A 25,696-nucleotide genomic window follows, 5' to 3' on the forward strand; every position below is an offset into this window, starting at 1 on the left:
CATGAAGTAAATGAGGAAGCTATACAACCAAAGCGAGATCCATGCTTTATGAACATATTATTCTCACACATCTGGGGACAGGTTTGATACACAAGATCCTTAAAGTCATTTTACATATTCTGAAACCAAGTTGTTCAAAAGATGAATTCTGAAAACATAGTTGGTGTAGCAAATGAATATATCAAAACAAAGAAAAACTTCATCCAAATATTTACATTTTAAAAAGACATTTAAAAAATAGGCTACTTATTAAGTGTGCTTGAACAAACCATGTGTGGAATTGAATTCCATTCATTACGGAGTTAGTTTCTGCTAAATACTTACTGATGCTAGAGCAGACCCCTGGCATCTGAGGATTTAAGAGTTCAACTGTTCTCAATCTATGCTAAAAAAAAAATAAAACATGACAAATAATAAATTCTACATTTCTGAGGCACTAATTTGAACTTCAGAAGTAGGAGGGCTGGTATGTAAGGCAATGAGGAGGGCTGGCAGTTGTAACTCAGTGTGGTTTTGCAACTGCCTACATTATTACCAGGTATTCCATAAAACTCTCTAGAGGCCATTTACATTTTGTAAATTCTGTAATTACACCTTACTGTATCATGCTGTAGTAGTTTCACAAACTTAGATATTCACAAAAATGTTCTGGAATATATTCCTTGAGAATGTGAAGGGTGTCCTATATTACATTAAATAAAAAACCATGCAGTTACTTAGAGCTCATAGAGCTTTTTAAAAATAAACTACTCATCATAATAGCCCAATTAAAAACTCAAACACTTTATATTACAGATATAGAGTTTGTAATTCAGCAATGCCAATATAGGTAATTTGATATCTTAGCCCCTATTTGCAAAGTGATTAACAATTATACAATAACTTATATTCTATTGTCATCGGCTTTGGCTCAGATGTTTAAATACTTAAACAGTCTGGAAAGACTTTTTCTGTGTGTATTTTGTTTTGTTTTTTGTCTGTGTGGGCATGAGTGTAGGGGAGGTTATACTGAAAAGGAGAATGAAGAGGTCAGGAATTAAAGAACCACTAAAATTTGACTTATCATTTTCTTATAAAATACATGTAGGAGAATATGGCTTAAAGACAAGAAGGGGAGAGCCTCTTAACTGTTCGTACTATTTTACTTCACCCTCCATCCAGTCTGACAATAATGTCAAACTTAATTTATAGTCTAGGGCAAGAGTAACTCTGTAAGAGGATTTTATGAAGTACAATTTAATTTTGGTTTCAGTCTTAAGCACTTAAGAACAATTTTTGGAATCTTTCAGATTAACTAAAAAGGTTTTATCAACAAGCAAAACTCCCAAAAGATTAGATAAGAAACAATTAGTTAACTGCTTTAAAAATGTCCAACTCACTTTCTTCATTGATTAGGAGTTAATTGGGAAATATCTCTGTCCTGATAACTTGATTTTCTGCTTAGTCTGTGGACCAAGGCAACTTTTCTTTAAAAAGGATGCTTCTATTAAGGAGAGAAAAATTCTCTCAAAACAAAACAAAAAAACCTACACACAACTGAGTGAGTAGGTCTAAAATCACTCCAGAGCTATCTCTGGGTCAGAACTAGAGCAACAACGGACAACTGTTTCACAAATATACTAGTTTCTTTTTGTTAAAAAAGGGGGTAGGATTAGGTTTCATATATTAAAGTCAGCAGAAATTTTGTGTTCACAATTTGTTGCCAGAGAGATCCCCAAATTGCTTGAATCCACTGGGAAGTTTTCTGAAGGTGTGCATTAAACAGCAGCAAAATACCGAAACAATTCTATTGCTAAAAAGCAGCTACTTCTGCTTCTGCCTTTAGAATACTAATTGTAACACAGCAACAACAACGAAATGTTAATTTGTGCCATCAATTGGAATTTGAGCTATTCCAACAATTGTTTTCTTTAAAACTGTTCAAGGCAGGACATCAATAATCATAGTGGGTAAATATTAACTGAGGTTTGGGGGAAAAATCAGAAAATGTCAAAAAGGAAGAGACAACTGCATTATATTTAGTATTCTAAAGACTTGTTTCAGGTAGTTCAACAATGACTCTGGTAAGACCAACTGCTCACATACATACACACGCACACACATAGATTTTAATGGTTTAAAAAAAAACCAAATTTGTTACTTTAGAAAAATGAATGCAGTGCATTTTCAGCAATATTATCGCCACAGACTCTGATTGCTCAGTCCACACATAAGTAGTAGTTGCCTTCTATGGTGATACGGCTTCTCTGCACTAATTCCCATCAGGCCGAAAAATATTAGGGCAGGTTAAGTAAAGACCGAATTGTTGCACAAAGGAACATTTACTCATCAGATCCCACTGATCTCTTCTGTGCCCGTTTCCTGGGCAACCTTCTTGGTGAAGCTTTATCTGGAAGAAAAGAGAAAGCTTTAAGCTTGCTATTACAAGTATACTGAATCCAAAAGACATGTAAAAAGTATTTGCCTTCAACTTTACCACTAAGTTACACACATGCATGAATACCATCTAATAATAAATGTCTCCTATCTAGCTCTAGGTTTTAAAAACAATCTTTAACACAATCCTTCAAGAGGTAATTCCAATTAAAATGAAACTTTTGCAATTAGGGTGGGTAAAAGATTAAAACTTGGTTATTGTACTGCGGAAGATACCATGCAAAATCTTGAATTCTATAACTTAACCAAGTTTATACATGCATAAGTAAACACTTAAAAACTGCTTAAAAGGTATGATAGTGACAGCTCAAAGAGACATGCTGGTTACAAATGAAAGATTTTGTATTTACAAATGCAGTCATGCAGTTTGCATAATTTTTCAATTTATTTCAATGCTAAAACCATTCTATGCACACAAGCTGTATCTCCTATGTTAGATTCTTAGTAGGGTCTATTTAACAGCAAATAAATTTGTGGTGGGTTTTTCTACTTCCATTCGGTAACAGGTGTCATTTATAAGTTTCTCCAAAAAGTGAAAGGCTGGAAGTATATCTTCCCTCTATTATTGTCTTGTCTTACTTTCTGGGGGGTACTTTACATATTAGGAAGATTTTAGAATAAGTTAGAAATTACTTGCATAATTGTTTTTGTATTGATTTTGCATTCATTGATTTCATATTGATTTTTTGGTACTGATTTTTTTTGTATGTTTGTATATTGTATAATAAGTAGAAATAAAAATCATTTTTTCCAGTTAAAAAAAGTGAAGGGCTAGAAAGTGATTTTCACCAAAGTACGGGGCTTATCTGTAAGCATTTCATAAAACGGAAAAAAAAAAAAAATCTGTTCAAAAGATCTCCCACCTCCAAAATTGTGAGATCACCATACCTAGAAAATGTGTAAATGTTTATCAAGAATATTTATTTTTTTTTGAGACAGAGTCTCACTCTGTCGCTCAGGCTGGAGTGCAGTGGCACAATCTCGGCTCACTGCAACCTCCACCTTCTGGGTTTAAGCAATTCTCGTGCCTCAGCCTCCCAAGTAGCTGGGATTACAGGCACACGTCATCACACCTGGCCCAGCCAAGAATATTTAAAGACTACAAATTTTGCTTCAAAGAAATCTCCTTAAGATTAAGGGCTAAGGCCAGACACAGTGGCTCATGCCTGTAATCCCAGCACTTTGGGAGGCTGAGGCAGGCAGATCACTTGAGGTCAGGAGTTCAAGACCAGCCTAGCCAACATGGTGAACTCCCGTCTCTATTAAAACCACAAAAATTAGCCGGGTGTGGTAGCACACACCTGTGATCCCAGCTGCTTGGGAGGCTGAGGCAGGAGAATCACTTGAACCCAGGGGCCGGAGGTTGCAGTGAGGTGAGATCACACCTCTGCGCTCCAGCCTGGGCAACAGAGCAAGACTGTCTTGGTGGGGGGGAAAAAAGGTTAAGGGCTAAAATATTAAGACAGAGCCTCACTTTTCAAGTGTGAAAAAAAATCCAGAAAACTGCTCTCACTACTTCATTAAGTAGGTTACTAATGGATGGTTTCAGGGGCTCTTCAACTTACCTAAAACTGAGTTGTGAGTACAGACACATGTTTCTGATGAAGATAGTCTACAACTTTTATCAGATTTTCAAAAAGGTTAGACTAGGAACTACTGCCCTTACAGCTGACCAATCTCTAAATAATTCTTCTAAATACGTAAAATGCTGAACATACAGTCTTTGAGGATTCAAAAAGTACTCTAGGATTTAACAGCCATCTGTGTGAGCAGCAGTATTATATGCAGATGTGAGCTGGGCATGGTGGCTCACGACTATAATCCCAGCACTTTGGGAAGCTGAGGTGGACAGATCACTTGAGCCCGTAAATTCAAGACCAGACTGAGCAACATGGTAAAATCCCCTCCCTACAACAAATATAAAAATTCAGCTGGGTATGGTGGCATGCGTCTGTAGTCCCAGTTATTTTGGAGGCTGAGGCGGGCGGACTGAGTCCAGGAGGTCGAGGATGCAGTGAGCCATGATCACGTAACTGCACTCCAGCCTGGGTGACAGAGTGAGACCCTGCCTCAAAAGAAAAAAAACAGATGTATAGCCCCCATGACTTGAGCTACCACCAATGCTATATGTCCCAGTGTTTCCAAATCTTGATTCACTTGTGCTGTGAAACAGAACTTTCAGATGTTTCCTGGACATCCTTATCTGGGAGTCCCAAAGGTTTTTCACACTCAGTATAGCTAATCCAAACACATCTCTCCTCATCCTTCATGCTTCTCTTTCCTAGATTATGGGACATTAATGGGATCACCTTCCACCCAGTTGCCTAAGTTCAGAATGCTCTTTCATTCCTCCCTCACTAACACATCCAGTCATAAGAAACCCCATCTACTCCACCTATGAAACATCCTTCTACTCCCATCACTACTGCCTCAGCTTAGGCCCCAGTGACTTCTGTGCTTTACTGAAATCACGGAACTGGTAACCCTGCTTCCAACGGCTCCTTTGCAGTCCTCCACAAAGTGATCCTAATTTTTCCTTTTTTTTTCTTTTTTTTTTTTTCTCTTAGAGATGGGAGTCTCGCTATGTGGCCGAGGCTGGATTCGAACTTCTGGGCTCAAGTGATCCTCCTGTCTTACCATTTCCAGTAGCACAGACTACATGTGCACACCACCATGCCCAGCTTACCATAATTTTCAAAACACAAAATTGTAATTCCTCTCCTTTAAAGTGGCTCTCTTTGACCTAGGAGTCAAAAGTTGTTAGCATAACTCATAAAACCTTAAAGACTCCTTACCCAACCGTTCATGACTCAGGTCTAGAGCTGACCTCCTCCTCTGCTCTTGTTACTTTGTACCCACCTTTCATAAAGCAACTGCCATACTGTAATTATGTTTCAAATAGACAGCTAGCTCACAGAAAGCAATAAAGAAAATAACTTAAAAATGGAAAAGGACCTGAACAGCCAATTCACAGGAAAAGAAACACTAGCCAATACAGTCATCTCTGTTATCTGCAGGAAATTAATTCCAGGACTACTCCCCCACTGCAACCCCACCCAAATCCAGGCATATTGAAGTCTCGATGTTAGCACTGAGGAACCAGTGGATACAAAAACCCTTCCCTGTACTTCGGTTTGGTATCCTGCAAAAACTGTGATTTCCTTTTTTTTTTTTTGAAATATATTTTATTTTACTATTATTTCAACAGTTTTGAGGGACAGATGGTGTTTGGTTACATGGGTAAGTTCTTTAGTGGTGATTTCTGAGATTCTGGTGCACCCATCACCCAAGCAGTGTACACAATCACCAATGTGTAGTCTTTTATCCCTCACTCTCCTCCTACCCTTCCCCCAAGTCCCCAAAGTCCATTATATCATTCTTATGCTTTTGCATCCTCAGAGATTAGCTCCTCAATGATTTCCTTTCCTCCCCACCCCCCTTTTTTTTTTTGAGACAGAGTCTCACTGTCACCCAGGCTGGAGTGCAGTGGCACCATAATGGAGCAATCACGGACCTACCAGGCTCAAGCAATCCTCCCACCTCAGCCTAGGCGCATGTCAACACATGTATTTTTTTCTCATTCTTTGTAGAGATGGGGTCTCACTATGTTGCCAAGGCTAGTCTCAAACTCCTGGGCTCAGGTGATCCTCCTGCCTCAGCCTCCCAAAGTGCTGTGATTACAGGTGCAAACCACCACGCCTGGCCAAATATTCTATTTTAATCTGCTTTTGGTTGCAGATGTGCAACCCACCAATATACCAACGTAGGGTCAATATACCAATATGACCAATATAGGGTAAACTATATTGAAAAAATCTGTATAAAAAGTGAAACCTGAGCAGTTCAAACCTGTGTCTTTCAAGGGTCAACTATGAATATGTGTAAAGGAGCTGAACCTCATTCTTAAAGAAATGCAAATGAAACAGTAAGACATTCATTTTGCATCATACCGACTGATTAAATAGGCAATATTGTGCATAGCTGAGAACATAAATTGGTACTACCTTTTTTTTTCCCTTTTAGGAGGGAAATGGGGTCCCTTCCATAAAAAGTCAGTGTATTTAATCTTAGACTCAGTATTCTAACTTTAAGAAGTTATCCTATAAATTAAATATAACAATATTCATTATGGTATTACCTGTAGGAGTGAAAAACTAAAAGTTACCTTCCAATACAGAACAGGTTTAATCTATCATGACATATATACATAAAAGAATATTGTCTAGTTGTTACCAACAGTTAAGTAAATATATGCAGCTACTGTAAAGAGACATCCAAGATATGAAAACTGAAGTTGTAGATCCGTGTAGACAGCATGATGCAATCTGAACTAAATACATAAAAACAGTAGGCATATACGCTTACACATGTATAGAAACTTCATGGAAAATATAACATAATACCATTTATGAAAAATAGGGCCAGGCGTGGTGGCTCACGCCTGTAATCCCAGGACTTTGGGAGGCCGAGGCTAGCGGATCACTTGAGGTCAGGAGGTCGAAGCCAGCCAGGCCAACATGGTGAAACCCTGTCTCTACTAAAAATACAAAAAAATTAGCCGGGCATGGTGGCGCGTGCCTGTAATCCCAGCTACTCGGGAAGTTGAGGCAGGAGAAACGCTTGAAACCAGGAGGCAGAGGTTGCAGTGAGCCAAGATCGCACCACTGCACTCCAGCCTGGGCGACAGAGCAAGACTGTGTCTTAAATAAATAAATAAATAGGATTAATGAGGCCAGGAACTGACTTATTTTTTTCACTTCTGTACTCTTCTGTACTATTTAATTTTTCATAATGAGGCTGCATTGCTTTTATAATAAACGTTTTTAAAACGTCCTTCTACAATTGAAGAAAAATTTCTGTATTCCTTTATAAAGATTAGTATTTTAACAAACTGAATATGTAATAAAACTGAAATATATCTGTAAATTATCAGGTAATATTTTAGGTTTATTTCTTTCAAGTTACAGTGGGTAGTTTTTCTAATAAAATGTAGTAAGAAAAACTGTTCCGTTACTCATTAAACTTGATGTAAAATATTTACGTGCTATTTGAGAGCCCCCAATACTCTAGCAAAAACCATTAAAAAAATTAAATGCCTCACCTCTTCTACTCTGCACTGAAGCAACAGAAAGAAAAGAGACAGGAAATGGATTAGGAACACAGAAAATTCACACATTCGTAAATAAGCTGCAGATTTGGAAGAATTTCCAAATTAAAGACTACACACTGAATAAACCTTTAAGGTCTTCATTAATCACTATACTAGATTCTACACAAGTAATGGAAAAGATGAATGTTAAATAGCACTGAAAAAGCTTTTTTTTTTAAAAAACTAAATCTAAGATATTTAATTTCCAATTAAGAGAAAAACTTCCCAGCCAAGTCTGTAAGAATACTTACTGATTTGATTCAATGTTTCCTGAGGAATCCAGCTCATGTCAACATCGTTCTGACTTGATGTACCCATTTCTACTTTCTGTATGGGTCTCTTACGCTATAAGAACATAAAAACATATTTTAAAGAAGTTCCATTATATCATTTACTTAATACATTTTTAAAAAGAATTGAGGTCTTGCTATGTTGCCCAGGCTGCCTGGAACTCTTGAGCTCAAGCAATCCTCCTGCCTGAGCCTCCCAAGTAGCTGGGACTATAGGCACATACTATCATGACCAGATGTTTACTTTAATTTTTAAAACACCTATCAAATTACTTAATTTAAATATCTTAGTAAACAAGTTATATTCTCTTCTAGTCTTCCTGGAACACACTTCTACTCAAATACTTTATTAAAGGGAAGGAGAAAATCACGTCTAGTACTGACTATAAAGAATAAATCTTCATCATATTTATTTTTGGGCTTTAAAGACCTTTCCCTTTGCTATAAAGGTTCATGTTATTGGACCATTGGTGGATCAAATAAGAGTAGCTATTTATACAATGACTTTCTTTCCCTTTAGGAATCAAATTGTAATCAAAGAATAAATTTATTTCCATATTCAATAAAATTTAGGATAACTGCTGATATGTTATATGCAGGCAGTTCCTGCATCGTAAGCTAAATACAAGTAAACAGTTGGCACAGATAAAACAAAACGAAACCGTAAAATCTCATTAAGCTAACCACCTCAATTTAAGAACTTCAAACTTTCTCCCTAGAGTATTTACAGCAAATCTGCTAGAAAGTAAAAATGAATCATCATTTAGCCTTGCTTTAAAAAAAAAAACCCCAAGAAACCAACAAACCTGTTATCTACATAAGAAACAGTATTAATTATATAATCTGTAAGTTAGAACCCAAGTACATGGAGAGATAACTTAAAAATGGTTTCATTTAAAGGGAAGAAAAATGGAGATGCAGTTATACCTAATATACAAATTTACTGCAAAAATTCCAACCATTACAACAATGAGGCACAGCAAGTTTTAGAAATTAATATTTAAACACAAAGTATTTCTCTTTTAAAAAGAAAGAGCTTATTAACAACATTCATCGTTAATTTTAATATAGATTTGACTGCTTGACTTAAGGCTTAATCACCAAAATGACTAGCGACTGCTGAGGGTCTAATGGATTATATAACGTATCTGATAAAATTGTTTATACTTTCCCACTGAGAGAAACAGTGTAGGTTTTGTTTTTGTAGGCTGGAGGGAAGGAGGGGAGGAGGGTGAGTGAGGGAATGGGGAAGAGGAGGGAAATAAGGATATGGTAGGGAATGAATCCAGAGGGAGAACCATGATCATGGCAGACCCCAGGTGTTACCATTTTATTACTCTAACTACAAAAACAGAATTTTGACTGACAGAACAAAATTTATTCATTCTTTTTCCAATGAAAGGACTCGTTTATTAATTAAGGATTATTTCTATAATTAAAGAGTATTAATGCAGGCTAGGTGTGGTGGTGGCTCATGCCTACAATTCCAACACTTTGGGAAACCAACGTGAGAGGACAGCTTGAGCGCAGGAGTTCAAGACCAGCCTAGGCAACATGGCGAAACCCCGTCTCTACAAAACATACAAAAATTAGCTGGCTAGCTACTCGGGAAGATGAGGTGGGAGGATGACTTGAGCCTGGAAGGCTGAGGTTGCAGTAAGCCAAGATTGTGCCACTGCACTCTATCCTGGATGGCAGAGCCAGACTTCAGTCTCAAATAAATAAATAAATAAATAAATAAATAATAAAGAAAATATAAAAGCTAGGTTAGTTGCAGATAAAATAGCATACCCATTAAAAAGTATAGTAAATAGAATAATAAAACCTGAGTTTAGAAAATAAAAATACTAGCATTAAGAGCTACAATACCAATCCAAAGGTAAAGATCACTCTGGAGGGCACAAAGGACACTAATTGTATGGGTGTATGAAAGTCTAAATGAGGCCAGGTGTGGTGGCTCAAACCTGTAATCCCAACACTTTGGGAGGCCAAGGTGGGCAGATTGCTTGAGTTCAGGAGTTTGTGACCAGCCTGGACAATACGGCAAAACCCTGCCTCTACAAAAAATTTTAAAAATTAGCTGGGTGTGGTGGCATACACTTAAGGTCCCAGCTAACCGGGAGGCTGAGTTGAGGGGATCACTTGAGCCTAGGAAGTCGAGGCTGCAATGAGCCAAGATCACACCACTGCACACTCCAGCCTGGGTAACAAAGTAATACTCTGTGTCCAGAAAAAAAAAAAGAAAGTCTAAATGAATCAATTTACATATCCAAGGCTTCAGGTTTTATTTTAAAAAGGTACCCCAAAGTTCTAAGTATACAAACCCACAGTGACAGTCTGAGGCCAAAGAACTAGATTGCGCTTAACTTAGTACTTAACAACTTTTGAAAGACGGCTGTAAGAGGTGTTCATCCATAATTACCTTTCTAGATTCTAGGAGTTGATGAAGGCCAACAATAACCAGAAGCCCAAGACCAGCAAGGAACATATACATAAAGATTCTGGTACAAAAGGAGAAAATATGAACTGTCTTTAATTCAGAGGAAATACCACAGCTAATTACAACTATAATTATAACACATGATAGAAGCTTTCCAAATAACTTGTGGGGAAAAGGAATAAAACACTTTGTATTCAACTTAAATACAAGCAGTTAAGTTTTATAAATTACCTTTAAGAGCAATTAGTCAATAAAAAAAATCTCTATGATTGAAAATAGAATTACAATTTATGCTCTATTCAAAAGCTCGGTTTATATAATAATTACATTAGCATTCATCTGCCTGGAATATTACATTATTTTGCACAATCCAATTTAAAAATTACCTTAAGTGAATTATATATAAGTTTAGAGTAAAAAAAGATCCATCATTCAGAAAGAACACTTACATTTTTCAAGATAAAATCTTCTAACTTATGTTTTCAATAGTAATTTCAGAGGCACGAGATAGGCTGGTGAACAGTTTTATAAGCATGGGGTAGAAAATTTAGATGAGAGGAAGGACATAAAGCCAATACTAACTTTTAAAGAGATTCTTCTGTCAGTTTCAACTCTCTTTCCTAATTTGACTTTAATAGTTGTAAGAACATCTGAAGTATGAATGAATGTTGTAAGGATCTCACCAAATCTATACAGTCCATTCCATTTTCAACATCTAAAAAAATGCTGAAACAGGAGCAAGCTTTCCAGTCTTACTTTACGAGCAAGATCAAGATCTATATACTACAACTTTCACTTACGTTTCTCCATCTAACCCATCCTCTCTTTCAATAACTGTAACTGTTTGATTGAAGACTGCATCTTGGAATACATTGCCCTGTTTAAAAAAATAAAATAATCAGAAAAATGTAAACGCAATAAAGGAAAACATGTAACATTACTTAAAATGGTTACTCTAACACATTGAATATAGTCTTTCCATCACTTAGAAGACTCAAATTCATATGTAACTGCAATATTGCGTGTCAGGGACTCAACATTGTTATTTTCTCACATAAAGAAAGAAGTCTCTGGGCCAGGTGAGGTGGTGTATGCCTGTGGTCCCAGCTACTCAGGGAGCTGAGACAGGAGGGTTGCCTGAACCCAGGAGTTTTGAGTCCAGCATAGCAAACATAGTGAGATCCACACCCCTTAAAAAAAAGTTACCAACTTTGCCAAAGTTGTCCCCTGAACTTTCTTTTGGGGTAGGGGTGGTGGCGTGAGGACCCAGAAAGTAAAATAGAGATAAAATGTGCAGAAAGAAACAAAGCTCACAGCATTCTTACGTCAACAACTTTACCTTTCGTTGTTTGCAATCCTTCAAAACAAGGAAGGAAGGAAAAGTACAGCAGCAGCTACAGTAGCAGGTCATTTTAAGAACCAGATCAAACAAAAGTTAAATTCATATTCTAAAATGACAGTCGTGCCGGGCGTGCTGGCTCACACCTGTAATTCCAGCACTTTGGGAGGCCAAGGCAGATCACCTGAGGTCAGGAGTTCGAGACCAGCCTGGCCAACATGGAGAAACCCCCTCTCTACTAAAAATACAAATTTAGCTGGGTATGGTGGCGCATGCCTGTAATCCCAGCTACTTGGGAGGCTGAGGCAGAAGAATTGCTTGAACCCAGGAGGCAGAGGTTGCAGTGAGCCAAGATCACACCATTGTACTCCAGCCTGGGCGACAAGAGTAAAACTCCATCTCAAAAAAAAAAAAAAAGACAGTGGGCTGGAAACCAATTTCTTCATAATAAATGGGATGGTCACTTTAGGTATGAAAATATTTTTATGTTGTGGTCTTGAAATAATTTTATCAGTTCACAATTTTAGCTTTCAAATGCATTAGACTCACTGGGGCAATACATAGCTATTCTTCATAAAGGTAGTACGTTGTCAAAACTGTCGCTTATTGCTAAACTGTAATTATGTAAGTTTTACTTCAAGATCCTTCAATTTGCATTCCTCTATTGACAATTTCAGGAATAATACACAGATAAAAAAAGTGGTAGAGGTGAATTTAAAAGAAGGAACTAAAACTACATATATACCTATTGGATCAAATTTTATTCTACTCACAAACAAGGTAAAATCAGTAATTCTTTAAGCTACTTAACTATAGAGTTGAGGATGCTGAATACATTATTTTGAGGACAGGATGAAAATACTTCCTTCTCTCTACCAAGTAATCAGAAAAAGGAAAACTTGATTGCAGCACTAGAAATTTAACTCAGACATAAGGTAAACATGTTAACACCAGGGTAATGAAAAGGTTGAATTAGTTTCCAAGAGAAAATAACATTTCCTTCTCTGAAAACTTTTTGACAAAGGAATGGTTTAGATGTGCTTTCATTTAAATGAGGCCCTACTTCTACTAGGTTTCTCTCATTCAGTCATTGATGACTGATATATAATATACATAGTAAAAATCATAAGGCATCAGAGCTTGTATTAGGACATTTGGTTCTCCTAAATCAAAAACTAAATGATAAAACTTGCTGCTAAAACTACATTGAAAATACATGGCTCTATTTTACCTATGAGTATATAAAATGATGGGAAAACAGTTATAGACAGTCTTTAAATTTACAAATAGAAGTAGTAAAATGGGCAAAATGCAAGCAACAAAAGGAGGCACAAAACAAATTATTTGACAGATCTTTTTTTCTTTTTTTGGGATGGAGTCTCACTCTGTCGCCCAGACTGGAATGCAATGGTGTGATCTCGGGTCACTGCAACCTCGGCCTCCCAGGTTCAAGTGATTCTCTTGCCTCAGCCTCCCGAGTAGCTGGGATTACAGGTGCCTGCCACCATGCCCAGCTAATTTTTGTATTTTTAGTAGAGACAGGGTTTCACCAGGTTGTCCAGGCTGGTCTCGAATTCCTGACCTCAGGTGATCCACCCACCTCAACTTCCCAAAGTACTAGGATTACAGGTGTGAGCCACTGTGCCCAGAGACAGATCTTAACATCTGAATAAGCAATAGACTCCATTGTGTGTCTTACTGCTCCTTTTCCCGTTAAGATCCGGCTCATAGCTTTACTTACATCTCCATTTTCACTTCCACTCCCACACAATAGCATGTTATTCCCTTTATCTCTAGTATGCATCACTTATCAGCATGTTCTAGTGCCTGTTTTCATCTACCTCCCCCACTGGATTACACACTTGAAGAAGAAATGTGCAATTTATCTTTGCTTCCCTGGTGGCTATCACAGGTTCAACCACAAAACAGGCATCTGAATGCATAGATAAATTCTATTAAACAACATCGCCATCCCCATCCATCTCTAACTTAAACAAAAAGGTTTACAGGATCTTACGTTCAAATCTTTGTAGTTCAGATTGATGACCAAACCAAAGGGTCGTCCGCCCATGGGCTCTGCAGGAATGAAAGAATACTCAAAAGTTGCCTGTCTCTGGGGTGGCACTACAGTGTTCAGAGGAAGAGCTGTGAAATTCTGGATATAAAACTGGTAGTCCTGAGGATAACGGAATGAGGCATCTAAGGATTCAACGATAAAATCTTCTGTACCCTTGTTGGTAAAGCCTACCAGGAACTTCACAATGTTATTTGCTGGAAAATCTGAGAAACAAAATAGAGACAAGAAAATTAGAACACATGGAAAGAGCACAAAATTTTTAAAAAGGCATTACTAATGGTTTCTGGCACCCTTTCGTGTAGACTTTGGTGTCAGAATCCCTTCCAATAGAGCACTCCAGTCACCCGCTAACTAGAAATTGATTCCAGTTGCTGTATAGGCTGAAACCCTTTTGTCTGTACGCTAGCACTCCCACATAAGCATTCAATAAGTGTCTCGATTTCAGACCAGATCACATCCAAATCATGTGGTAAAAAAGAGTTATATATTTTTGGCAGTGAAATAATCAAGCAGCAGGGTTACATGTGTTGGTGAAGTCACCTTCACCTCCAGCTTAGTGTTATCTGTGCAAATAAATAGAATGAAGAAAATATAAAGTCCAAGACTTTCATCTGAAAACTAGTATCTATTAGAACATAAATATTAATCAGGCAATCCCTATCCACGTTAAGCAATTAATCAAAATGCAAATCTGAAGGTTAGGACCCAAGGATGTAACTACAAAAATAGAAGAAAAAAAGCATAATAAAATTATACTTCCTATAGGCGTAAAGTTCGAAAGCCCATGGGAATAAAAACGAAAATGTGAGAAGACCAAGAAAATTCATAACTTTCAATATTAAGTCTTCAATAATTACACTGTAGTCTACAAAGCTGAGTTTCTCTGAGTACAGCACAGGCTGTGGGGTCAACAGATCCAGGTCTGGATCCTGTGTTCTCAAATCTGCTTATGAACTGGGAGCCCTGACCAGTTTCGTAACTTCTCCAAACCTTAGTTCAACAATGACTACGCTCAGTGGGCTTGTTAGAACTAAGTAATACATGCCAAGTATTGAGAATAGCGTCTACCATATAGAACCCAATAAATTATCAGCCATAATAACCTAGGCTCTGGCTGGGTGTGGTGGCTCACACCCGTAATCCCAGTACTCTGGGAGGCAGAGGTGGGCAGATCATGAGGTGGAGATCAAGACCATCCTGGCCAACATGGTGAAACCCCGTCTCTACTAAAAACACAAAAATTAGCTGGGCGTGGTGAAGCACGCCTATAGTCTCGGCTAGTTGCGAGGCTGAGGCAGGAGAATCGCTTGAACCTGGAAGGCAGAGGTTGCAGGGAGCCGAGATCACACCACTGCACTGCAGCCTGGCGACAGAGCAAGACTCTGTCTCAGAAAACAAACAACAAAAAAACCTAGGCTCTAACCGAGACCATACTGGAAAAATTAAGTATTTCATTAATGGTTAACACTCAAAATATGACAGGGCTGGGCGTGGTGGCTCAAGCCTGTAATCCCAGCATCTTGGGAGGCCAAGGTGGGTGGATCACAAGGTCAGGAGATAGAGACTGCCTGGCTAACATGGTGAAACCCCATCTCTACTAAAAATACAAAAAATTAGCCAGGCGTGGTGGCAGGCACCTGTAATCCCAGCTACTAGGGAGGCCGAGGCAGGAGAATCGCTTGAAACGGGGAGGCAGAGGTTGCAGTGAGCTGAGATCATACCACTGCACTCCAGCCTGGGTGACAGAGCGAGACTCCATTTCAAAAAAAATAAAAAAAAAAATTAAAAAGACAAAGCTACTTTGCTGTGGCAGTTTAAAAAAGTTTTAAAACATGATCTTTCTCAGGAGGCTGAGGCAGGAAAATCGATTAAACCTGGGAGGTGAAGGTTACAGTGAGTCGAGAGGGGGCCACTGCACTCCAGCCTGGGTGACAGAGCGAGACCCTGTCTCAAAAACAAAATCTTTGAAAAGGACAGTCAATTTCTAGTTAAACTAGGTAGTATTTATTTTATTTTTTCCCCTTAGTTTATTTATTTTTCACTCTATCATCTGCATATTCCCTTTAAATGCCAACAATATTACTTTACAGATATGGGTATTCAGATATATATGAACAAGTTCATCATTTTAAAATTCCTACATCTGAATTAAAACTAATACTTCCGTACTACCTTCTCCTTTTACAAAGAGTATAGTTGTATCTGCACTTGGTGAAGCTTCAGGTTCACCAGACACATCTTCTTCCTCTTTATCTTCTACCTAAGAAAAAGAACAATTAAGAGGAGATTACTATGGGAGAGAAAAAAGACCATTATTTAACAATAAAGATTTGGCTGGACATAGAGGCTCACGTTTATAATCCCAGCACTTTAAGAGGCCAAGGTAGGCAGATCACCTGAGGTCAGGAGCTCGAGACCAGCCTGACCAAAATGGTGAAATCCCGTCTCTACTAAAAATATAAATATTAGCCAGGTGTGGTGGCACGTGCCTGTAATCCCAGCTACTCGGGAGGCTGAGGCAGGAGAATTGCTTGAACCCAGGAGGTAGAGGTTATAGGGAGCCGAGATTGCCCCAATGCGAAACTCCGACTCAAAAAAAAAAAAAAAAAAAAAAAAAAAAAAAAGAAAGAAATAAAGACTTCACTTTATGTTAGGAAGAAATACTGCTTCTCTACAGCTTGCTGGGATTAGCAATAAGAATTTCATCACACCTCATTAATTAAAAAAGAACTTTTGGAGCAGTGCATCTTGAACAGTAATGTGCATACCAATTCTTTGGGGATGTTACAGATCTAATTCAGGCCTAGGGCAAAGCCTATCATTCTCTTTCTAACAAGCACCCAGAAGATGCCAAAGCTGCTGGTATTCAGACCACATTGTGAACTCCAAGGTTCCAGAACAGAGCTTGGTAAACTTTTTCTGTAAATGGCCAAATAGCAAATACGGCCTTGCAGACCATAAAGTCTCTCTTGCAACGACTCAACTCAACTCGGGGGCTACCGTGTGCAAGCAGCCCCAGACAATATGTCAATGAATGGGGATAGCTGGATGTGGCTTGCAACCACATTTTGCCCACCCCTGCCCTCAAGTACCTTGTTAACAGCCTACAGAGATTTCCATTCTAATTAACAAAATTTTCCTGTGAGGATCAGTCACATAATTTTGAAGGAAAAAAAAAAAAAAGAATGTGACCAGAGATCTTCCTGGGGTGATAGAAACGTCCTAAAACTGAATTTGTGTTGCAGAACTTGGTAAATTTACTAAGTGTATGTTTAAAACAGATGAATTTTATGATACATAAACTGTATCTCAACAGTTTTTAAAAAAATGTGAACAAATTGTATTTAAAACTTTAAACACAGTGCAGCATCATTTCTCCAAGCATCAATATGGATTAGAGACAATCACATCTTTGAAGTATCCAGACTCTTAATAAATTGAGATGCTTCAGGATGCCATTGTTTACTGGCATTTAACTTTTCATGTATATAAAAAACTCCTTCCCCCAACAGATAAAACCTGTCAAGAGCAAAGATTGTCTCATAATTGTAAAATCCTCCACATTCAGCTCATGTACTTAAGAGAGGATGCACTCAAACACTTGTTCAACGACTGTGAAACTGTGTTGTAAGCTATATTTTAAGCATCCTTAATGATTTCATTCATTTAGTAAGAATAAGTTTCTACTTCTGAGAAAAGAGATCCATAAGTAGGAAAAGAGACCAGAGACAGAGAGGCCGAAACCATAAATGACAGGGATAGAGAGGAAAAGGGTATATTTCAGAAAGAGTTAAGAGAAATCCCTGATATCTGATTGATGGGTTTTGGAATAAAAATAAACAGAAGTAGTAACAAGGCAACAGCTTCAATCACTGGAGCCGTATCAAAACAACAAAGAGTTTATGGCAACAGGACACATGGCAAATGATCTGGACATTTACAATGTGAGTACTTATGGAGCATTCAGATGAAACTATCCTGAGAAGAGCTGGAAAAGAGCTACAACAGGGTAACAACGGAAAACAAGGAATTAGGCAATTAGGTTGCTAGTGACCTTAGCAATACTAGTTTTACTAGATATATGGGACCAGATCATGATAGAGAATAAACGTGAAGTGAGCAGAAGAGAAAAGCTGTCCAAGTTTCTCTTTCAAGAAGTCACTGGCGTTGGTAAAGATAAGTGGGTGCAGCAAATGTGGACGAACAGTATAAGCACATATGTGGCTTAACAGAATCCAATCACTGAGGAGGATTAATGCTTGATGTTACAAAATGAAAGAATAATGTAACAAAATTCTGTAGGAAGAGATGGGGACATGAACACAGGTGGAAGGGTTAGCCTTACAAGAGAACAAGGACAACTCATTATTAAGGAGAAAACGCAGAACAATGCGTGAATAATACATTTGGAAGTAGAAAATACAAAATCTGATAGAGTTCATGCTTGATGGCCTTCTTTACTTTCTGACACTGAAGGCAATGTTGCTGCCAAGACTGAAAACTCATTTACAGATTTAAACACGGTAAATGTTTGGAATACTGATTGTTGAAAACTAAGTAACTCATTTACCTTACAGCTATTCAGCATATAAGATGTATAATGCTTAGTATCTGCTACCTGGTAAAACTCCAAAATATTTCAGCTATTGCAAACAATCTCCAGAGGAGAGTATAGAAATTGGTGGCACTGGTCGCCCACAGGGAGATGACTTGATGGCTGGAAGGCACACAAGGGAAACTTTTCATCATATACTCTGTACCTTATAAGTTCTAAGCCATTTGAATATATCATCTATTTTAAATATATATATATCTATTTTTGAGATGGGAGTCTCACTCTGTCGCCCAGGTTGGAGTGCAGTGGCGCGATCTCAGCTCACTGTAAACTCTGCCTCCCAGGTTCACGCCATTCTCCTGCCTCAGCCTCCCAAGAAGCTGGGACTACAGGTGCCCGCCACCACACCCGGCTAACTTTGTTTTGTATTTTTAGTAGAGACAGGGCTTCACCGTGTTAGCCAGGATGGTCCCCATCTCCTGACCTCGTAATCCACCTTCCTCGGCCTCCCAAAGTGCTGGGATTACAGGTGTGAGCCTCCGCTCCCAGCTCAATAATTTTTTTAAAGTTAGCTAGTCTTATTACTACTACAGCTCGTTTTAATAAAAATAAAACCAAAAACCTCTATCATTTCTATGGGGAGGACAAAAAAAACCTTTCAGGAATGATGGTAAGGTCCATTGCAACCCAGTTTTATACAGTAAAAGAATAATCAATGGGGTAGAAAAGCCCAAGGTGACTAGGCTGGGCACGGTGGCTTATACCTGTAATCCCAGCACTTTGGGAGGCCGAGGAAGGTGGATTACGAGGTCAGGAGATGGGGACCATCCTGGCTAACACGGTGAAGCCCTGTCTCTACCAAAAATACAAAAAATTAGCCAGGCATGGTGGCGGGCACCTGTAATCCCAGCTACTCGGGACACTGAGGCAGGAGAATGGCGTGAACCCAGGAGGTGGAGCTTGCAGTAAGCCAAGATCACGCCACTGCACTCCAGCCTGGGCAATAGAGCGAGACTCTGTTTCGGGGGTGGGGGGCGGTGGCGAAGGTTTGCCCTCAAAAATTCTAAACCAATAACCTGCGTCTAAACCAGCTGTTGATATCTTAGATCTTATGAAAAACCCTCTTTTCCTTCACTTGACTCCAGGATACTTCCATATCTCCCAGTTCCTTGATGCCTTGGCAGCTGAGTATAAGGTGATAAAGAAATCTTGGGAACAACAGCAGTAGGTGAACTTTCTAGCTCATCCAGTTCTGGAGGTGACTTCTGTAGCAGCCTTGGCTTTGAGGGCCCGTCTTTCTTAGTCTGCACATGATCCTACCCCTGCTGGCATGGTCTAGTCCAATGGAAGGTAATACTTCTCCTGTCTTTCTACTTCAATCTACCTTAATTATTTTCTGATTTGAGATAAGTAACAAAGCAGAGGGTACTAACACTTTTGTACTAATAGGCCAGGGTAGAAAGTGGATAATCAGAGTTGTTCTTTTTCCTCTAATGGTTCTCAAGGCAGGAGAAATTAAGATATGGAAAAGGTCTGGCCAACGACACAAGTCTATCAAAGATCTAACAGTTCCCTTCTCTACCCCCTATCCTCTACTTACTTAACAGGGTCTGACTCTGTCACCCAGCCGGGAGTGCAGTGGCGCACTCATAGCTCACTGTAACCCTGAACTCCTGGGCTCAAGTGATCCTCCTGCCTCCAATAGTTAGGATTACAGGCACAAGCCACCAGGCTCAGTTAATTTTTTTAGTAGAGATGGTGTCACGCTATGTTGGCCAGGCGGTCTCAAACCCCTGGGCTCAAGTGATTCTCCTGTCCTGGCCTCCCAAAGTGCTGGGATTACAGGCGTGCCTCATGGCATGCAGCATCTCTCTTCTACCCTCTTCCTCCACAGTAAGTACATTCCAGTGCCAGAGAGCACAAGTAATTTCATATAATTGGTAACAATGATATAATCCATCACTAAATTTCAGTACATGCCCAAATTTCAGTGCCCCAAATACCATCTTTAATCCTAAATTCCTAGATGGATTCCCTTCCAACCATCACTCTAAGTTATCTACCACAACTGGTCAAATATTCATTAACAACAATGCAGCAGAAATGTATTAATCTAGTTAAAGCTGTTCACCTAATGCAGGCTGGGTTGAAGATGCGGAGTCTTAACATAAACCCTAAAGGTATCTGTATACATACGTATGAAACGCTTGACTCATAGATAATCAGTAAGGAGTTCCTAAAGAGGGGAAATTAGGAGTGTTCACAAATTACTAGGGACATCCTATCCAGATAAAACAGCAGGTGCAGAAGCATAAAAGTGATAAGTCAAAAACACCAATAAAATAGCAACAGATTTGCTTAGTTGGAAGACATACTCCATAAAAATGAAGGTTAAGTCAAAAAAGCAGCAGAAATCTACATATAAGTCTAAATATTTTGACACTGAAATAAGAAAATAGGGAACTGGTGGTTTAATTTTGAAGAAAATGACAAAATCTGGAATCATGAGAGGTTCCAGGTTCAAGTATGGCATGAAAACAGAAAGAAAAAAGAACCGTGTAGGATGGATTACAGTCATTCCAGAGAGGAAATAAAATTAGCTAGATGCATGCTGCAAAGATCCCAATTCCAGCCCAATATTCTTACTGTTGTATTACATAGTAAACATTTCAGACCCGAACAACTTTGAAGAGATCTTCTCTAACCCCCTTATTCTTCACAGGATATATTTTATATACTGTTTGTTGTCTGCTTCTCACCCCCTGCCATTAAAACACATATAACTGCCCCAAAAACAAAGTCTAAAAGAGCAGAGAAAATATCTAGTTTGCTCACCCAGCACCAAGAACAGTGCCTGGCACATAAGGATTCAGAAATAAAACAAGTAAGCAAAAAGAATAAAAACAGAGTAAAAGCAAGCAAGCAAAAAAGAAACTGAGACCCACAGAGATAAGTCAGAAAACTAAGCAGCAGGTATACCAAATCTATGAAGCCCTGGTCCAGTGCTATTTCTACTATGCTGTTCCCCTTCTAGACTCATGTCACCACGATCCTGAATTGTTAACTTTCATGTCTCCTTCCCTGTTCCAGGAAATACGCTCTATTCTCAATGACTGGTGCCTATTCTCCCAATTTCAATTCACTTTGATCACATTAACAAACCTCTAAAAGCTGGGATTTTAAATTTTTGTATAAGGATAAGCTCTAGGCCAGGTGTGGTGGCTCATGCCCGTAATCCCAGAGCCTTGAGAGTTGGAGGCATGAGGATCATCACTTGAGCCCAGAAGTTTGAGACTGGCCTGGGTAACATAGCAAGACCCTGTCTCTACAAAAAAAAATTACAAAAATTAGCTGGGCTTGTTGCGGCATGACTGTAGTCCTAGCTACTCAGGAGAATGAGGCAAGAGGATCACTTGAGCCCAGGAGTTCGAGGGTGCAATGAGCTATGCTCATGGCACCACACACCAGCCTGGGCAACAGAGCAAGTCTCAAGTCTCTGTCTCTAAAAATAAACAAGTAAGGATAAATTCTAGATGTATTATTGATATGGTTTCGCTGTGTCCCCAGCCAAATCTCATCTTGAAATGTAGTTCCCATAATCCCCACATTGTGGGAGGAACCTGGTGAGAGGTAAAATGAATCATGGGGGATGGTTACCTCCATGCTGTTCTCGTGATAGTGAGTTCTCACAAGATCTGATGGTTTTTATAAGGGGCTTTCCCCACCCTTTGCTCTGCACTTCTCCTTGCTGGCACCATGTGAAGAAGGACATGTTTGCTTCCACTTCTGCCATGATGGTAAGTTTCCTGAGGCCTCCCCAGTCATGCTGAACTATGGATGAATTAAACCTCTTTCCTTTGTAAATTACCCAGTCTTGGGTATGTCTTTATTAGCAGCATGAGAACAGATTAATACAATTACATACATTTTACATATATTAAATAGTATATAACACTAACCAAATCTGTGGGTTCATCTTCTTCTACCTCGGCTTCATCATCTTCATCCTCAATTATAGAATCTTCTACTGTTTCTTCATCCTCTGTAAGATCTTGTGCCACTGCTAATGAGCCTAATCATAAAATACAGAAAAAGCAGTTAACCTTTACTCTGGAATACTACTTTTTTTTTTTTTTTTTTAAACTATCAGGTATAGGCAAAAAAAAATCTTCCCTTGGACTAACAATCTCCCAGTTCACCTGAATGATGCCAATTACAATGCATCTAAGAATATCTGTATTTTATTTTACTAGAAGTCTTAACAACTGCATGTCTTTTTTTTTTTTTTTTTCTTTTGAGACAGGGTCTTGCTCTGATGCCTAGGTGGGAATACAGTTGTGCAGTTATAGCTCTCACTGCAGCCTCGAACTCCTGGGCCCAAGTGATCCTTCCACCTCAGCTTCCTGGGTAGCTAGGACTTCCTGGGTAGCTAGGTAGGTAGGCATGAACCACTGTTCCCTGCCTGCATATTTTTAAAGGAAAATGTGGTTTAATTTCAAAAAGTGCCCAACAGATGGAAAAATGAATGGCACAAACTAAAGATGCCTTGAAGCACAAAGAACTTCAAGCAATTTTGTTAAGCAAATTAAGGAAAATAATTTTTTTGCAAAGGTAAGAAACTTCTAAATGTAATCCCTGTCATTAATGACATAAAGCAAACTAAACAACAACCCCTGCCTTTAAAAGAAAATAGCATTCTTGGCCAGGCGCGGTGGCTCACGCCTGTAATCTCAGCACTTTAGAAGGCTGAAGCAGGTGAATTACTTGAGGTCAGGAGTTCGAGACCAGCCTGACCAGTATAGTGAAACCCCGTCTCTACTAAAAATACAAAAATTAGCCGGGTGTGGTGGCATACACCTGTGGTCCCAGCTACTCCAGAGGCTGAGGCAGGAGAATTGCTTGAACCTGGGAGGCAGAAGTTGCAGTGAGCGGAAATCGCACCACTGCACTCCAGCCTGGGCGACACAGCAAGACGTCTCAAAAAAAAAAAAAAAAAAAAAAAAAAGAGCATTCTTAAGTTCTATGTAGGAAACACTGTTATCAGAGGTGACTACAGCTGAAACTCTTAGAACTTGACAGCCTGTGAGTCCAAGAAACAAATATCTGTATCACATCCATGGTAAAAACTGGCTTGCATGAAAAACATTGTATAGTAAAAACCATACGGGTAGCTTCAAGGTTGATAGCAAAGAAATAATCCAATTATTTTTGCATGTGTCTTCAAACATGTTTTAAGGCATTTTATGTTTCTCAAACTTACTGTTACAAAGTAGAGTTATAATGAAAAAAAAAAAAGTAAATTACAGTTTTATAGATAACAGTACTCTAAGTAAATCACATTCTATCTATTTCAGGCAAAACCCTAAAAAGAATTCCAAAGTTCTAGTGTCTTCCAACATCTCTCAGACAAAATGATGATGTGGCAATTCTGTGGAGGAAAAACATGGGAAGGGAAGCGTGTTTTTACCCAGAAGAAACAGCTTACATCAAGGACCATCCATTTTCAGTCTTTTCCAGGTCTTTGAGTTCTCACTGGTCGCTAAGATTTATTGCAAAATATTAAAGAACACTGAACCATGCATTATGAACTGAAGAGATTTCACTGCCTGCTAAACAAAGACTAAAAATAGTGCATTCATAACTTATAAGTCCTTTTCAAAAACCAGTAAGAAAAATATCCATGTCTGACATAGTAATTTCAAGTTGTAAATCTGAGCACTTTGGAATATGAAGGTCTTTCATGGATATTAAACAATTTTATTATTTTAACGTTAACCAATAACAATTTTGTCCCTTTGAAGTCTAACAGTCTTCATTCAGTTGGAAAAAACTGAACAAACATTTTCTTTAAAAGAAAAACCGTTACTCACAAAAAATGTTTACAAGACAGTAATTCAGTTTAGATAATGAATTGATGCTTCTTGAAAGTTTTTACAACTTGAAAATAGTTCTAAAACGAAATCTACATTTGTCAAGTTTTTTTTTTTTTTTAATAAGCTTAAAGAGAACCAGCAAACGACTCCCAAAGTAAAAGAATCTTGTTAAACCTGCAGATGAACGCATTAACAGTTGTTTCATTCTCCCACTTGGTTTTCTAGCCATTAAACAGAAGCCAGTCACTTCACTTTTCATTGCAAAACAATTCCTGGATACCTGTCACTACCGTTAAGACACACAGCTTGCTTAAACTTACAGAACGAAAGGGAATTCTAGTGCTTAGTCAGACTAATTATTTCACTTTGCAAATTAGAAAGTCGAAGTTCATGACAAAACCTGGGCAGGAAGTCAAGTTGCCTCATTTTTATATTCTGCTAAGTTACTTTCACACTTAACTGCTGGGTTAATTGTTGGAAATAATCAATCTGTATATTAAAAACACTCCAAGTAGGCTACATTTTTTCAGCACAACATGATGCTTCCACAAACAAAAAACTGCTCCATGAAAAGAAAAGGAGAGGAAGAAGGCAGAAGTAAGGGAGACATCCCAAAGGGATTCTTCAGTCCGCTGGCAGCAGGGGCCGATAACGGGGGTGACGACGAGGTAGTTTTTCTGAAATCATAGTAACACATACGGGTCAAGCAGGGGGTGAACGAGGCAGGTGACCATTAAAAAAGTCACTCTGATGGCTTTGATGTGTCGAAAACAAGAGTTTTAGCAAATGAATGAAGACGGACTCGCGGCGTGGAAGCTAAAGACACGTCAGCCCTGAGCACGAGGGGCTGGGGGTGGAGCGGAGCCGGAGGCGGCCAAAAGAAACAGCCCGGCTGCGGCGCGCTCGGAGCACCGCCGTGGCCAGAGCCCCCTCGTCGCCTCCTGCAGCCGAGGACCCTTCAGTTCTAGACGCTCCTGCAGGCGCGGGTCCAGGGGCAGAGAAGCAAGCCCAGCCCTCGGCCGGCCACGAAGCAAGGTCGCCCGGACACGGCCCCGCACTCCGCGTGCAAAGGACAGGGCACAGCGGGGTCTCCAGCGCCCGCGGGGGCCCCTGCTGCTACGAGCCTACGCTTGGGGAGGGGGCGGAGAGAGGCCAGCGGAGTGGACACGGACCCCGGGACCCGGAGCGGCCACCGCCTCCAACTTCAAACTTGCCGTCACTGGCATCTCCTTCCTGGCCATCCCCCTCCGCACACTCTCCTTAGCCTCACCTCTGGGGCCGCCTCGGAACAAGACAGTGGCAGGGAACACGAGCAAGAGAAGCAGCAGCAAGCGGGGGAGGAGTCTCATGGCGCTGCCGGTCCAGTGTCCAGTCTCTGTCCGGGACGGCTCTCGGCTGCTCTGGCGGTAATGGCGTTACTCTTCATCCGGGCTCCGGGCGGCGAGGGGCGGGACACGTACCACGCACGGGCCTTCGCCACGCCCCTCCCCTGAACGGGAAACGCCGCCGACGTGGCTGCTCAGCGCGGAGACATAGG

The 25,696-nt window shown here is 39.5% G+C and overlaps 1 protein-coding gene across 1 annotated transcript; it reads right to left on the reverse strand.

Annotated features, from left to right (window-relative positions):
- Positions 1-32: 32 nt before the first annotated feature.
- SSR1 (signal sequence receptor subunit 1) lies at positions 33-25,696 on the reverse strand. The gene is made up of 8 exons (XM_007973775.3): positions 25,430-25,696; positions 22,246-22,358; positions 15,904-15,991; positions 13,672-13,934; positions 11,116-11,192; positions 10,298-10,376; positions 7,837-7,930; positions 33-2,389 (listed from the first exon to the last, which is right to left on the reverse strand). Exons 1-8 carry the CDS (start codon positions 25,506-25,508, stop codon positions 2,322-2,324), a joined length of 861 nt encoding a protein of 286 aa, XP_007971966.1. The 5' UTR covers positions 25,509-25,696; the 3' UTR covers positions 33-2,321.

This window comes from Chlorocebus sabaeus, chromosome 17 (genome assembly GCF_047675955.1).
Source record: "Chlorocebus sabaeus isolate Y175 chromosome 17, mChlSab1.0.hap1, whole genome shotgun sequence".
NCBI lineage: Eukaryota > Metazoa > Chordata > Mammalia > Primates > Cercopithecidae > Chlorocebus > Chlorocebus sabaeus.